General features: G+C 43.9%; 1 protein-coding gene across 1 annotated transcript in view; it reads right to left on the bottom strand.

Annotated features, from left to right (window-relative positions):
* Window positions 1–16,954, bottom strand: part of LOC144738381 (uncharacterized) — a 47,190-nt gene extending 30,236 nt beyond the window's left edge. The window contains exons 1-2 of the mRNA XM_078621419.1: window positions 16,536–16,954; window positions 168–306 (exon numbers count right to left, since the gene is read on the bottom strand). Coding sequence (XP_078477545.1) covers window positions 168–306; window positions 16,536–16,954 — 558 coding nt within the window. The remainder of the gene's footprint in view (window positions 1–167; window positions 307–16,535) is intronic.
* Window positions 16,955–17,468: the final 514 nt, after the last annotated feature.

Genomic DNA, 17,468 nt, shown 5'->3' with positions numbered 1-17,468 from the left:
CGCATCTCTCAGGATCCACCTGCATAGGTTCGAAAGATTCATTTTTTTCAGGACTAATTGCAGCACTTTGTATTTCACCTTTTGATTTCACTTCCCTATCATTGCTGATCTTCTCATGCTTGTTTCGGGGTGATGACCGTGTGAAGATCTGACTTCCTTGCAAATGCCTTCCCGCACACAGCGCAATTGAATGGCTTCTCGCCCGTGTGTGTTTTTTGGTGACTGTTAAGAGTTGATTTCTGTGAAAACGACTTCCCACACACAGAGCACTTGAATGGCTTCTCGCCCGTGTGTGTTTTCTGGTGACTGTTAAGAGTTTATTTCCGTGAAAATAACTTCCCACACACAGAGCAATTGAACGGCTTCTCGCCCGTGTGTTTTCTGGTGATTGCGACGAGTTGATGAATCTGCAAATGCCTTCCCACACACAGAGCAATTGAACGGCTTCTCGCCCGTGTGTGTTTTCTGGTGACGGTTAAGAGTTGATTTCAGTGAAAATGACTTCCCACACACAGAGCAATTGCACGGCTTCTCGCCCGTGTGTGTTTTCTGGTGACTGTGAAGATATGCTTTACGTGCAAACGCCTTCCCACACGCAGAGAAATTGAATGGCTTCTTAACCGTGTGTGTGTGGCGCTGTGTAAAGGTTATCTGCTCCATGTGACTGATTCTTCAGTGACAGTCGCGGGTGTTTTTTAGAGTAAAATGCACCCTTTAAGCTGCGTGGATGTCTGGCTCAAATCGCCAAGAAGCTAACTTTTTACCAACGTCTAACTGAGACACATTAACGTCTCGGAAGTCGGACTACACACGCGATTACCAGTTTATCCACTAACAAAGACACTTGTTGATGCACGGCGTATCGATGTCCCTGGAACTCGTCTGAAGAGGTCGCCAACCAGTCGCCAAGCAATCGTGCTCGCCAGGCTGGGTCTCGTGGAAGAAGGGTTATCTGCAGAGCAGGGAGTCGAGCGTCTATCCTCAGCAAAATCCGTCTCGAAATGACCTTGAGGTCTGATTTTAAGCCCCTTATAACTTCGCACTCGCATTCAAATCCTTTGTTCTCGACTTGGCCTATCATGGACTTTGCATTCAATTGTTAATTTTTACATTAACAATCCGCATATCGAGCAACATAATACGTATGTACATCTCACTGCATAATTGTACACTTCCGTTTGAATAAGGATGTGCATCTCCATGATTCGTGTTAATTTGCTAATATTCACCCCCCAATGTCCTCTAAACTGCTGCAATTTCAGAGGATTATAAATCGACATACAGCCTGAAATATCAAAATTGGTGATTTCGAGCTTGATTTGGAATAAAATGTGCAAGTTTATACTGTACTGACTGATTGTACGTTATTGCTACCATATCCTTCCTTAAAAGACGGACGAGTAGCCATACACACACGAGTGTGCATCCAAATTCGACTGTATATACAGCGGTGTGCATTCACACACGAGTGTGCATGTGTTTCTACGAGTTTTAACGTTAATATACTTGCAGAACAATAAAGACCTGCTATGTTAAAGATGACTGATCGTCCCTTATTGCTACAATGTTCATAGCGAACACGTGTGGAGGCGAGTTTCAGGTGAAGCATCTCCATCACACAAGTTTACCCTTACCTGGCAGCTTCGTGGCAGTCCGCTGGTCACACTCACTACGTCACACTCACGTGCTGTAGGGGCGGGGCTCTGTCTGCTCAGTGGCGCTGTTTTCATTCATTTAGCACCACGAGCGGAGAGTCTCATCCCTGTAGTTCCCTGTTGTGTTGGCGCATTCCTACCACATTGCCCCTAAATTCTTTGTACGACAAAATATAAAAAATAATTTGTTTGTTCCAATACATAATCACACACGAGTACACATATACACCCCATGTCCACATACGCACACACGAGTGGACATACACAGCGCTGTCGAAACATTCACGAATGTGCATACACACTGCTTCATACATACACACACGGGTGCACATGCATACAAGTGCGCATACACACACGAGTGTACATATTGAAGTCATGGGCTTAGTTTATTTGCATGAAGTCTTTTTCACGTTCATACTTCCATTTGCTTGCCATTGCTACAGCAATGGTTCGGATATTATGCCCGTGCAATTATGCAGGATTAGCAGCATCAAAGGGAGGGGATAGTTGTAGCATTAATAAAGGGAAGGAATGTTAATAGTATGTAGCTGCAGTAACTAAACAACCACGTAAAAAACTAAAGTATAAACTACATAGTATCATCAGTATACTAAATATACTCTCCAATAAGCTGAGCTACTAACAGTAAGTAATACATTACAATTCTCTGTCGCAAAAAATATAATATGCTTCCAGCTAAACTTTTTTCCCTTACATCACACGGGTCTACCCCGTTCTATATGCTGCCATCGACAAACCCAACATTAAATTATATACTGTTCAGATAATCGTCGCTGGTGTTGGCCGTGAGCATGAATTTAACGTGAGCGAGAATTGAGATGTGCGCTAACCACTACACTACCTCTACACACACGCGAGTGTGCATGTACAGCAATATTAACGTCAATATTTTTTTACAGATTAATAAAAATCTGATTTTTTTAACTATCTGAGCATCCGTTAACTCTACAATGCTTACAACAAACACGTACACACACGAGTCAAAGTCAAGTGTACTTACACAGCAGTGTAAATACACACACGCTTACAGGCAATACCATGTCGATTATCATTAAAAGTGTATGACAGCAATCGTAATAATTTGCGTGGATTAAATTAAACAAATCACCTTGATTGTTCTGACGCGCTCATATCAACACAAGAACTTCAATATATTTATAAAACAAAGTCAGCACGGTATAAACTTGCACCTCAAAGTCCAAATCACAATTTTAATTCTTCAGTCTGCATTTCCCTCGTAACGCATTTAAACTGGCAGCATTTAGCAGCATATTGCAGGGTGAATATTAGCAAATGAATGTGAATTATGGGTGAGATGACTATATATGTATTCAGGCTTAAGCTCAATGGCAAGATTAGCGAAGCTCTGTTGCTAGATATGCAGATTGTAAATTCTAAAAACAAAAAATTAATTTAAAGATCATGAAATAAAACGTCGAGAAATTCATATTTCATTAATGCAACATCATTCCAAACGACCCCACCATTTGTGTGCTGGTGTCATTGACCCAATTCGAATGATACCTGTGACTTACAGCTTTCCACACCTTACGCCACGCTCCCACGCCCCCTTAATTCGTTTTTTGTTGATTAGAAGGAGGCACTCCCTATTTTTTGCCATTCCCCTGCCACGAGTAAAGTTTTGCAAAAACAACCCCCTTCCTTCATTTACGGTGCCGGACGGTAACGCTGTGGTGGATGTGAGCAATGTCCCGGAGGGAAGGCTCGTAGCCACCACAGTGGCCCACGAGGTCTTTGGACGGGTGCGAGGGGCTGGTAACCCCTCAATAGTCAATGGAATTACCATAAAAACACGTCCAAAATATTAAACACGTGCAAAATATTGAACACAAACACACTGGTGTATATACACACCGAAGGTCGTATGTTACAGACCAAAAGGTGACAATTGTTTTTTTTTTGCGTAACTTTATTATAATCCACGCTAAACCATTCGGATGATTGTTCAAAGTTTTTGACAAAAATTATAACAAAACAATCTCGTTTTCTAGAAGCACCCCGCTCATCACGAGTGTCCTTAAATGTATTTATAAAACAAAGTCAGTAGAGTATAAATTTGCACCTCTTAGTCCAAATTAAACTGGACAACATCATTTTGATTCTTCAGACTGTAAGTCGTTGTTTAATCCTCCAAACTTGCAGCAGTTTAGAGGACATTGTCGGGTGAATATTAGCAAATTCACAGGTAGCACGGACTTATGCATGGAGATGTAGATCTTTATTCAAACGGAAGCTTACAAGAGACGAGTGAGGGCGAGGAGACCATGCCGAGTGATCGGCTCTGCGTGCAGACACTAGAGGTGTTATTGCCGAGAGTTCTAGTCAGTGAGAGGAAGAACCAGTGTTGGCCTGTATTGTGCCCACTGTGAGAAATAAAGAAGTACCCTCTATGTGACGTGTCGTGGAAGTCGCTCATTACACTTGTACTGCCACACACACAGCTGGGACACCTCGCATCCGAGCCAAGGCACATTTACCCAACACAGACAGCACTTGCAAGCAATTCAACGTTATGTTGTGTCATCATGGGTTTATTTCACAAAGTTTTTATAGTACCAGCAACAACAAGGGTATTGAATCTTATTCTTTACATGAGTGGCCCTGGGGCTTGCCACGTGGCAGGTTTCGTTTATTGTCTGTACCAGACCCCTCTAGATCTCTCATCCTGGGTCAGCTGCCCCTTCCATGTCCTGGAAACCATGGCAAGGTCACCCCATGAGGACTGCCTGGATGAAAACCAGCATGGAAGGGGCCCAGGATGGGGACGGCTATGTTTTTTGGCTAGTCCCGTGTGTGTTTGTTGTGTGAGGTGTCTTGATAGCAGTCGTTCTCCACTGTAGTCCTGGCATTTGATGCTCATATTCTTTCCACAGCTGTGGTCCCAGTGGCCCCGTCTCTCCGGGGAACCATGTGGTGTGTGTGTGACGAGTATCACGGGGTGTGTGGGTGGGTGGCATGTATCACGGGGTGGGTGGGTAGTCTGGTGATAGTGGTCATGGTTGGCAGCGATCCACGACCACAACAACCACCCCTACTGTGTGGTGGACATGCCACCACAAAGCAGCACGCGGCGGAGGAGGGAGGTGATCGCTCTCACCACGCGAGCAAGGCCCCCTCGCTTCCTCTTCTTTCCCTGCATCACCACCTCCACCACCTGCACCTCCTCCACCTCCTCCTTTGTCTCGTCCTCCATCTCCTCCTCTTCATCCTCCACCACCACCATCTTCTCTCCCTTGTCTGTGTTTTCCATTCTCTCCTCCTGTTCCTCCTCAACCTCCTCCACCACCTCCACCTTCTCCTCTTCCTGTTCCACCTCTGTCTTCTTCTCTATCTTCTCTGCTTGGAAGCCCTCTTCTCCAAAGCTTGAAGCAATCGGGCCCTGCACAGGAGTCTCATAAGTGGATGTGCTGGTGGCGGTGATGGCGGTGATGGAGGTGGATGTGGTGGCGGTGGCAGCGGTGGTGGTTACTGCGGTGGTGGTGGTGACGGCGGTGGTGGTGACGGCGGTCGTGGCGGTGGTGGTGGCAGTGGTGGCGGCGGTGGTGGCAGTGATGGTGGTGGATGCGGTGGTGGTGGCGGCGGTGGCGGTGGTGGTGGTGGCGGCGGCGGTGGTGGTTGCTCTCAACAACATCCGCGACAGTTTCTCTGCTCTGAAGAATGGAGCAGAAAAACTCTCCACAGCGCCACGCACACACGGGTAAAAAGCCATTCAATTGCTCTGTTTGTGTGAAGGCATTTGCCCGTAAAGCAGATCTTCACAGGCACCAGAAAACACACACGGGCGAAAAGCCTTTCAATTGCTCTGTTTGTGAGAAGTCATTTTCACGGAAATCAAATCTTCACAGTCACCAGAAAACACACTCGGGTGAGAAGCCATTCAAGTGCTCTGTGTGTGAGAAGGCATTTGCCCGTAAAGCAGAACTTAACATTCACCAAAAAAACACACACGGGCGAGAAGCCGTTCAATTGTTCTGTGTGTGGGAAGGCATTTGCAGATTCATCAAATCTTCACCGTCACCAAAAAACACACTCGGGCGAGAAGCCGTTCAATTGCGCTGTGTGTGAGAAGGCATTTGTACAGAAATCACATCTTCACAGTCACCAGAAAACACACACGGGCGAGAAGCCATTCAATTGCTCTGTGTGTGAGAAGACATTTGCACATAAATCACATCTTCACAGTCACCAGAAAACACACACGGGCGAGAAGCCGTTCAATTGCTCTGTGTGTGGTAAGGCATTTGCATGGAAATCAAATCTTCACAGTCACCAGAAAACACACACGGGCGAGAAGCCATTCAAGTGTTCTCCGTTGGAAATGACACGGTCATCAACCCGAAACAAGCATGAGAAGATCCGCAATGATAGGGAAGTGAAATCAAAAGGTGAAATACAAAGTGCTGCAATGAGTCCAGAAAAAAATGCATCTTTCGAACCTATGCAGGTGGATCCTGAGAGATGCGTGGATGTAGTGGATGTAATGAGTCCTGACGACAATTCGTCTTTCGACCCCATGCAGTTTGATTCTGCGAGATGGCTGGATGTACTGAGCCCTTACGACAATTCCTATTTCGACCCCATGCAGGTTGATAATGAGAAATGGCTGCTGGAGTGGCTGGATAATCAAAGTATGGAGTACTTTTGTTAACTGTTGAAGTCTTGGAATATGCATGTTTTTGTATCAATGTATTAGGTGTAATTGATTATATCAGTGATTTCCAGCACTACTCCAAGCTAGTGTAATTATTTTAACAAAACCGTTTGATTGCTCTGTGTGGTGGAAGCATTTTCACGGTCAGCAACACTTCGCAGGCATCATCAAGAAAGAGTAAAAATGTTGTCATGAGTCCTAAACGAAATTCCTCTTTCGACCCTATGCAGTTGCATCCTGAGAGATGGCTTGATGTAGTGGAGTGGCTGGAGAGTCATATTCGTGTCTCTTATATATATGTCGGTGATTTCTAGGACTTCAAGGGAGAGTGATGTTGTGAATGCTCTATAATGTGTTCAGATGAATGTCTTCCTTTGAAGTTCCAGAAGAGTTCACTAATTTCAGAATGACAACTATTTTATACTTCGATAGATACATAGCCTCGTCTCGTCGTTGGATCATCGGGGCTGTTAAATGTGTGCTGTTTATTGTAGGTGTGTTGTCAATTTTATACTTTGGACGAATGGCTTCAAGCGAAAAGGACGTCAAAGGGGAAATCGACGTTTACGTGTTTGATTTTAAGAATATATTTTAACTGTTTGAGCATGCGTATTAATAAAGATTTCGATACGAGTATCAACGTGAGTTTTCTTGCAGATTAATAAAGACCTGATTTGTTTTTAAAGATGGCTGATCGTACGTTATTGCTACCATATCTTTCATAATCAACGTTTTTGGGTTTAGATCGCGTTATTTATAAATGTGTCGTAACCCTCCACCACCCGACACGGCCAATCAGTAAAAATGTGTCACGTTGACAAAAGACAAATAGTTCACTGCTTTAGCCCACCGGTGTGCTGAAGCCACAACATTTACAATTTGAGTACGACTTTTGTCAACGTGACACATTTTTACTGATTGGCCGTGTCGGGTGGTGGAGGGTTACGACACATTTATAAATAACGCGATCTAAACCCAAAAACGTTGATTATGAATAACATTGGTCGCGAAAGCCTACGTGTTATACCATATCTTTCCTTAAAAAACGACTGATGAGAAGACATACGAACACGAGTGTGCATCCAAACAAGACTGTATATACAGCGGTGTGCATTCATACACGAGTGTGCATGTGTATCTACGAGTTTTAACGTTAATATACTTGCAGAACAATAAAGACCTGCTATGTTAAAGATGACTGATCGTCCCTTATTGCTACAATGTTCATAGCGAACACGTGTGGAGGCGAGTTTCAGGTGAAGCATCTCCATCACACAAGTTTACACTTACCTGGCAGCATCGTGGCAGTCCGCTGGTCACACTCACTACGTCACACTCACGAGCTGTAGGGGCGGGGCTCTGTCTGCTCAGTGGCGCTGTTTTCATTCATTTAGCACCACGAGCGGGGAGTCTCATCCCTGTAGTTCCCTGTTGTGGTGGCGAATTCCTACCACGTTGCCCCTCATTTCTTTGTATGACACAATATAAAAATAATTTCTTTGTTCCAATACATAATCACACACGAGTACACATACACTCCCATGTACACACACCCACACACGAGTGGACATACACAGCACTGTTGAAACATACACGAATGTGCATACACACTACTTCATACATACACACATGCATACAAGTGCGCATACACACACGAGTGTACATACACAGCAGTGTACGTACAAAGGGATTGCGTTCTACTACACGAACAAATGTGCGAACAAATGATTGTACATACCTATACACACACATTCACGCATGTACATATCCACATCAACGAGTGTAAATAAACACACGAGTGGACATACACAGAAGTACAGATCCATGTACATACAAACAGTAGTATACTTGGAAAGTGGGGTTTTGTGATTATTTTCACAGGTTAAGCTGACGATATGAATCTTAGATGCCCCACAACATTGAAGTACGTTATGCTATTGACAGAAAAGCATGCGATTCTAATTAATTTTCTGTTTCCACTGCAAACGCTTGGAATTATTAACAATTTCGATGTATTGAATGCTTCCCCTATCCCCTCATTTTGATGCTGCTAATCCTGCATAATGCACGGACATAAGTAGTACTAATCACATACCTGCATTTCCCATATCCCCTCCCTTTGATGCTGCTAATCCTGCATAATGCACGGGCATAAGTATTACTAATCACATACCTGCATCTCCCATACCCCCTCTCTTTGATGCTGCTAATCCTGCATAATGCACGGGCATAAGTATTACTAATCACATACCTGCATCTCCCATATCCCCTCTCTTTGATGCTGCTAATCCTGCATAATTCACGGCCTTGCTTTCATCCCTCAACTGATATTCATCTTTTTTGGATGCATGAGCAACCCGTTGATTGGGAGGTGCGCCCACGGTAGCCTGGGGCTTAGAGCTTTTCACACCTTACGCCACGCTCCCACGCCCCCTTGATTAGTTTTTTTTCTCAGAAGATGAGCCCCCTGTTGTTTGGCATTGCCCAGCCACGAGTAAAGTTCGGAAAAAAGAATCCGCTACCGCATCCGCGGTGCCGGACGGTAAAGCTGGATGTGAGCAATGTCCTGGAGGGAAGGCTCGTAGCCACCACAGAGGCCCACGAGGTCTCTGGACGGGTGCGAGGCGCTGGTAACCTTTCCATTTTTAATGCAATTATCATTTAAAAAAACATCCAAAATATTAAACACATACACACGAGTTTAACATTTAGGATTTCGGGACCAATAACATCCATAATAGAGGTTGTTAGGTTAGATCGCTGAAGTATATAAATGTGTCTTTAAAATAAAACATTAAATAAATGCATGCCGACAAAGGGCTGCGTACTTCATAAGAGCGCAGCTGCATGGTCAACACATCTATGCTTATATATAAGGAACGAAACAGTGAGACTTCCCAAATCTGGCTGTCGACTGATGAAGCTAGTTTTAATTACAGGCGAAACGTCGTACTCAGATTGTAAATATTGTGGCTTGGCTCTCAAACACACCGGTGTGCTGTACTAGTGACAAATATGCATGTCCTGTTTACGTGACAACCCTAACTAGTTGGCTTTGTCGGGTGGTGGCGGGTTTCAACGACACATTTATATATTTAAGCGATCTAACCCAAAACACTTTTAATATGGACATTATAATAAACCACTCTCACAAGCTAAACCATTCAGATGATTATTCAAAGTTCATGGCAGAATGTTTAATATAAAACACTCGTTTCTAGAAGCACCCCGCTCAACACGATTGTCCTTAAATATATTTATTAAACAAAGTCAGTACAGTATAAACTTGCACATCTTATTCCAAATCAAGCTCGAGATCACCAATTTTGATACTTCAGACTGTATGTCACTTTATCATCCTCTAAACTTGCAGCAGTTTAGAGGACATTAGGGGGTGAATATTAGAAAATTAACACGAAACACGGAATTATGCATGGAGATGCACATCCTTATTCAAACGGAGGTGTACAATTATGCAGTGATATGTATTATGTTGCTAGATAGGCGGATTGTTAATGTTAAAATTAACAATTGAATGCAAAGTCCATGATAGGCCAAGTCGAGAACAAAGGATTTGAATGCGAGAGACCTCAAGGTTATTTCGAGAGGGATTTTGCTGAGGATAGACGCTCGACTCCTCGCTCTGCAGATAACCCTTCTTCCACGAGACCCAGCCTGGCGAGCACGATTGCTTGGCGACTGGTTGGCGACTTTGCTTCGGGAGAGTTCGTGGCGATCTCTTCAGACGGGTTCCAGGGACATCGATACGTCGTGCATCAACAAGTAAGTGTCTTTGTTAGTGGATAAACTGGTAATCGCGTGTGTAGTCCGACTTACGAGACGTTACTGTGACTCGGTTAGACGTTGGTAAGAGTTTGCTTCTTGGGGATTTGAGCCAGACATCCACGCACCTTAGAGGGTGCCTTTAACTCTGAACAACATCCGCGACAGTTTATCTGCTCTGAAGAATCAGTCACATGGAGCAGAACAACTCTCCACAGCGCCACGCACACACGGGTAACAAGCCATTCAATTGCTCTGTGTGTGGTAAGGAATTTGCATGGAAATCACATTTTCACAGTCACCAGAAAACACACTCGGGCGAAAAGCCGTTCAATTGCGCTGTGTGTGGGAAGACATTTTCACTGAAACAAAATCGTCACACTCACCAGAAAACACACTCGGGTGAGAAGCTATTCAATTTCTCTGTGTGCGGGAAGGCATTTGCACAGAAATCAACTCTTAACAGTCACCAGAAAACACACACGGGCGAGAAGCCATTCAAGTGCTCTGTGTGTGGGAAGGCATTTTCAATGAAACAAAGTCTTCAACGTCACCAGAACACACACACGGGCGAGAAGCCATTCAAGTGCTCTGAGTGTGGGAAGGCATTTTCAATGAAACAAAGTCTTAAACGTCACCAGAATACACACACGGGCGAGACGCCATTCAAGTGCTCTGTGTGTGGGAAGGCATTTTCAATGAAACAAAGTCTTCAAAGTCACCAGAATACACACACGGGCGTGAAGCCATTCAATTGCGCTGTGTGTGGGAAGGCATTTGCAAGGAAGTCAGATCTTCACACGGTCATCACCCCGAAACAAGCATGAGAAGATCCGCAATGATAGGGAAGTGAAATCAAAAGGAGAAATACAGAGTGCTGCAATGAGTCCTGAAAAAAATGCATCTTTCGAACCTATGCAGGTGGATCCTGAGAGATGCGTGGATGTAGTGGATGTAATGAGTCCTGACGACAATTCCTCTTTCGACCCCATGCAGTTGGATCCTGCGAGATGGCTGGATGAACTTTGCCCTGACGCCAATTCTTTTTTTGACCCCATGCAGGTTGATAATGAGAAATGGCTGCTGGAATGGCTGGATAATCAAAGTATTGAGTACTTCTGTTAAAGTCCTGGAATGTGCACGTTTGTGTCTCTGTAAGATCAATTTATTAGGTGCAATTGATTATATCAGTGATTTCCAGCACTTCTCCAAGCTAGTGTAATTATTTTGACAAAACCGATTGATTGCTCTGTGTGTTGGAAGCATTTTCACGGTCAGCAACACTTCACAGGCATCATCAGTTCAGATGAATGTCTTCCTTTTAAGTTCCAGAAGTGTTTACTGATTTCAGAATGACAACAATTTTATACTTTGGACGAATGGCTTCAATCGAAAAGGACGTCAAAGGGGAAATCGACGTTCACGTGTTTGAAATAATTTGCCTTGTTCTTTTCCTGTTTGAGCATGCGTATTAATAAAGATTTCGATACGAGTATTAACGTGAGTTTTCTTGCAGATTAATAAAGACCTTTTTTTAAAGATGACTGATCGTACGTTGCTTGCCCCGAGCTCTCATACTCTGATGGTGCATTGTCCTTGAGTTGTGTGCCTTTTGGCGTCATCTGGTCCAACCCATATGAGACTAGGCTCTAAGGAAAGCTGTCTCGGGTGTGGACCAATCAACTTCAAGGACAGTGCACATTATCAGAGTTATGTTCTTTTGTTTGTATTATGACTGCAGGTATTGCGGTCTATGCAAACATGACTCCTTGTAAAAAGGTGTCAGTTTTGTTGCCAGATAGAAGGGTAAAGAACCAATTATCATATTTTTACTGGCAAATGAGGTTCCCATAGTGTAGATGCTTGCCGCGAGCTCTCATACTCTGATGGTGCATTGTCCTTGAGTTGTGTGCCTTTTGGCGTCATCTGGTCCAACCCATATGAGACTAGGCTCTAAGGAAAGCTGTCTCGGGTGTGGACCAATCAACTTCAAGGACAGTGCACATTATCAGAGTTATGTTCTTTTGTTTGTATTATGACTGCAGGTATTGCGGTCTATGCAAACATGACTCCTTGTAAAAAGGTGTCAGTTTTGTTGCCAGATAGAAGGGTAAAGAACCAATTATCATATTTTTACTGGCAAATGAGGTTCCCATAGTGTAGATGCTTGCCCCGAGCTCTCATACTCTGATGGTGCATTATCCTTGAGTTGTGCGCCATTTGGCGTCATCTGGTCCAACCCATATGAGACTAGGCTCTAAGGAAAGCTGTCTCGGGTGTGGACCAATCAACTTCAAGGACAGTGCACATTATCAGAGTTATGTTCTTTTGTTTGTATTATGACTGCAGGTATTGCGGTCTATGCAAACATGACTCCTTGTAAAAAGGTGTCAGTTTTGTTGCCAGATAGAAGGGTAAAGAACCAATTATCATATTTTTACTGGCAAATGAGGTTCCCATAGTGTAGATGCTTGCCCCGAGCTCTCATACTCTGATGGTGCATTGTCCTTGAGTTGTGCGCCTTTTGGCGTCATCTGGTCCAACCCATATGAGACTAGGCTCTAAGGAAAGCTGTCTCGGGTGTGGACCAATCAACTTCAAGGACAGTGCACATTATCAGAGTTATGTTCTTTTGTTTGTATTATGACTGCAGGTATTGCGGTCTATGCAAACATGACTCCTTGTAAAAAGGTGTCAGTTTTGTTGCCAGATAGAAGGGTAAAGAACCAATTATCATATTTTTACTGGCAAATGAGGTTCCCATAGTGTAGATGCTTGCCCCGAGCTCTCATACTCTGATGGTGCATTATCCTTGAGTTGTGCGCCATTTGGCGTCATCTGGTCCAACCCATATGAGACTAGGCTCTAAGGAAAGCTGTCTCGGGTGTGGACCAATCAACTTCAAGGACAGTGCACATTATCAGAGTTATGTTCTTTTGTTTGTATTATGACTGCAGGTATTGCGGTCTATGCAAACATGACTCCTTGTAAAAAGGTGTCAGTTTTGTTGCCAGATAGAAGGGTAAAGAACCAATTATCATATTTTTACTGGCAAATGAGGTTCCCATAGTGTAGATGCTTGCCCCGAGCTCTCATACTCTGATGGTGCATTGTCCTTGAGTTGTGCGCCTTTTGGCGTCATCTGGTCCAACCCATATGAGACTAGGCTCTAAGGAAAGCTGTCTCGGGTGTGGACCAATCAACTTCAAGGACAGTGCACATTATCAGAGTTATGTTCTTTTGTTTGTATTATGACTGCAGGTATTGCGGTCTATGCAAACATGACTCCTTGTAAAAAGGTGTCAGTTTTGTTGCCAGATAGAAGGGTAAAGAACCAATTATCATATTTTTACTGGCAAATGAGGTTCCCATAGTGTAGATGCTTGCCCCGAGCTCTCATACTCTGATGGTGCATTGTCCTTGAGTTGTGCGCCATTTGGCGTCATCTGGTCCAACCCATATGAGACTAGGCTCTAAGGAAAGCTGTCTCGGGTGTGGACCAATCAACTTCAAGGACAGTGCACATTATCAGAGTTATGTTCTTTTGTTTGTATTATGACTGCAGGTATTGCGGTCTATGCAAACATGACTCCTTGTAAAAAGGTGTCAGTTTTGTTGCCAGATAGAAGGGTAAAGAACCAATTATCATATTTTTACTGGCAAATGAGGTTCCCATAGTGTAGATGCTTGCCCCGAGCTCTCATACTCTGATGGTGCATTGTCCTTGAGTTGTGTGCCTTTTGGCGTCATCTGGTCCAACCCATATGAGACTAGGCTCTAAGGAAAGCTGTCTCGGGTGTGGACCAATCAACTTCAAGGACAGTGCACATTATCAGAGTTATGTTCTTTTGTTTGTATTATGACTGCAGGTATTGCGGTCTATGCAAACATGACTCCTTGTAAAAAGGTGTCAGTTTTGTTGCCAGATAGAAGGGTAAAGAACTAATTATAATATTAGGAATATTGGTCTCATATTTAACAAGTGTATTGAAGTCATAAGTTTAGTTTATTTGCATGAAGTCTTTTTCAAGTTCATACTTCCATTTGCTTGCCATTGCTACGGCACACTGGTTCGGATTTGCATGATGTTGATGTGAGGGATTAGCATGATGTTGATGTGAGAGATTAGCATGATGTTGATGTGAGGGATTAGCATGATGTTGATGTGAGAGATTAGCATGATGTTGATGTGAGAGATTAGCATGATGTTGATGTGATAGATTAGCACGATGTTGATGTGAGAGATTAGCATGATGTTGATGTGAGAGATTAGCATGATGTTGATGTGAGAGATTAGCATGATGTTGATGTGAGAGATTAGCATGATGTTGATGTGAGAGATTAGCATGATGTTGATGTGATAGATTAGCATGATGTTGATGTGAGAGATTAGCACGATGTTGATGTGAGAGATTAGCATGATGTTGATGTGAGAGATTAGCATGATGTTGATGTGAGGGATTAGCATGATGTTGATGTGAGGGATTAGCATGATGTTGATGTGAGAGATTAGCATGATGTTGATGTGAGGGATTAGCATGATGTTGATGTGAGGGATTAGCATGATGTTGATGTGAGGGATTAGCATGATGTTGATGTGAGGGATTAGCATGATGTTGATGTGAGGGATTAGCATGATGTTGATGTGAGAGATTAGCATGTTGATGTGAGGGATTAGCATAATGTTGATGTGAGAGATTAGCATGATGTTGATGTGATAGATTAGCATGATGTTGATGTGAGGGATTAGCATGATGTTGATGTGATAGATTAGCATGATGTTGATGTGAGGGATTAGCATGATGTTGATGTGATAGATTAGCATGATGTTGATGTGAGGGATTAGCATGATGTTGATGTGAGGGATTAGCATGATGTTGATGTGATAGATTAGCATGATGTTGATGTGAGGGATTAGCATGATGTTGATGTGAGAGATTAGCATGATGTTGATGTGATGGATTAGCATGATGTTGATGTGAGGGATTAGCATGATGTTGATGTGAGAGATTAGCATGATATTGATGTGATGGATTAGCATGATGTTGATGTGAGAGATTAACATGATGTTGATGTGATAGATTAGCATGATGTTGATGTGAGAGATTAGCATGATGTTGATGTGAGGGATTAGCATGATGTTGATGTGAGGGATTAGCATGATGTTGATGTGAGGGATTAGCATGATGCTGATGTGAGGGATTAACATGATGCTGATGTGAGGGATTAGCATGATGTTGATGTGAGAGATTAGCATGATGTTGATGTGAGAGATTAGCATGATGTTGATGTGAGGGATTAGCATGATGTTGATGTGAGGGATTAGCATGATGCTGATGTGAGAGATTAGCATGATGTTGATGTGAGGGATTAGCATGATGTTGATGTGAGGGATTAGCATGATGTTGATGTGAGGGATTAGCATGATGTTGATGTGAGGGATTAGCATGATGCTGATGTGAGGGATTAACATGATGCTGATGTGAGGGATTAGCATGATGGTGATGTGATAGATTAGCATGATGTTGATGTGAGGGATTAGCATGATGTTGATGTGAGGGGTTAGCACGTGAGCATGAGAGATCTAAGAGAGAGGCATAGAGAGACGCAGAGAGTCGAAATAACAGCTGACATAGGCAGGTTGGATGGAAACATCACAGTCAGTTAAGACTTTTCCTGGTTAATAACGTCTTTCCAACGATTGCTCAGTTTGTACCCATCCTCTCGGTTAATACCGCGTTTTTTTAAATCTTTGGTTCTTTCGGTAAAGTCACGTATAAAGAGGAAATAATGAATTAAATACTAGCATACGACGTTTCGATTGCAACACGAGCAATCATCGTCGGGTATAAATGAAAGAGAAAACAAACCTGGTATACTTAGAAATATAATGCAATACAACACAGAGAGTCGGCTAACACAACAGTCAACACCCTACCTGGTTGATGACGCTCTTCCAGAGAATGCTAAATCTGAAGTGAAGTGTGAAATGTGAAAGTCACAGACGCGCGGAGTGAACCGCGACGGGCTGACAGCTACGGGATGGCTGAGACATCCTCGACGTTTGTATTCGCTGTGTGGCGTTGTATGACGTCACGTGCCGCGCTCGTCTTGTTTCAAATTACAAATGACGTCACGGGTACATGACGTCATCGGCGAACGAGTGACGTCACGCGACGCGGGCGTTCGTGGGGGGGGAGGGACAAAAAGGGCGGGAAATTCGCAGCCGCAATGGCGGCGCACGGAGGGGAGAGGGAGGAGGAGAAGGCGGTGAGGAGGAGCCCTGAGGAGACGGCGGTGAGAGCGACTCCCTCGCCTCTGTCAGCGCGATCAGTCCACCGCCTCACGACTCCTCTCTGTCTGCCTCTCTCTCTCTCTGCGTGCGAGTCTGTGTAAGGGTTCACGATCTGTATCCATCCTGGAGGAATCCGATGAGCCGTGAAGCTCTTTGTCGCACCTCCAGTGATCCGTTCTTCCACTGCGGTGGTGGCCGCCTACCCAGCACCCCGCTCCAACCCGCAGTGGCCGAGTCTTTGCTCGCCGCAGGCAGGGATATCAACTTCGCTAGCAGCTGGGGTTGGCTTCGTCCTCCTCCTCCTGAGGGGAAATAAGTTGACGACTGCCGCCCCCGCTGCTGCTGCTGCGATGGCTGCTGTGGGAACGCGGCGCTCCAAACCTCCTCCCCAGAGACGCGGACGGCTGCTGAGGAGGAGACGAACTCTGCCCTCCGTGGCCCCGCGGTCGCAGTCAACTTTCGCCTTGAACGCAATCGGTGGGAGTGTGTGGGCAGAGCCGTCAACCCCTTAGCAGTGCCCCACCTCATCGCGGGCCCGTTGGGACCCACAAAGTCCCAGCAGATGGGAGAAACACAAACAAATATTATAACTAGTACAACTACTACTGTTACTACCACATTGTAGTGTTATAACTAGTACAACTACTACTGTTACTACCACACTAGTAGTAGTATAACTACTGCTGTTACTACCACACTAGTGTTATTATAACTAGTACAACTACTACTGTTACTACCACATTGTAGTGTTATAACTAGTACAACTACTACTGTTACTACCACATTGTAGTGTTATAACTAGTACAACTACTACTGTTACTACCACACTAGTAGTAGTATAACTACTGCTGTTACTACCACACTAGTGTTATTATAACTAGTACAACTACTACTGTTACTACCACACTAGTAGTAGTATAACTACTGCTGTTACTACCACACTAGTGTTATTATAACTAGTACAACTACTACTGTTACTACCACATTGTAGTGTTATAACTAGTACAACTACTACTGTTATTACCACACTAGTGTTATTATA

Source organism: Lampetra planeri, chromosome 82 (genome assembly GCF_965212315.1).
Source record: "Lampetra planeri chromosome 82, kcLamPlan1.2.h2, whole genome shotgun sequence".
NCBI classification, from domain to species: Eukaryota; Metazoa; Chordata; class Hyperoartia; order Petromyzontiformes; family Petromyzontidae; genus Lampetra; species Lampetra planeri.
The sequence above is the reverse complement of the archived record's forward strand: the minus strand, read 5'-3'. Positions and strand labels throughout refer to the sequence as shown.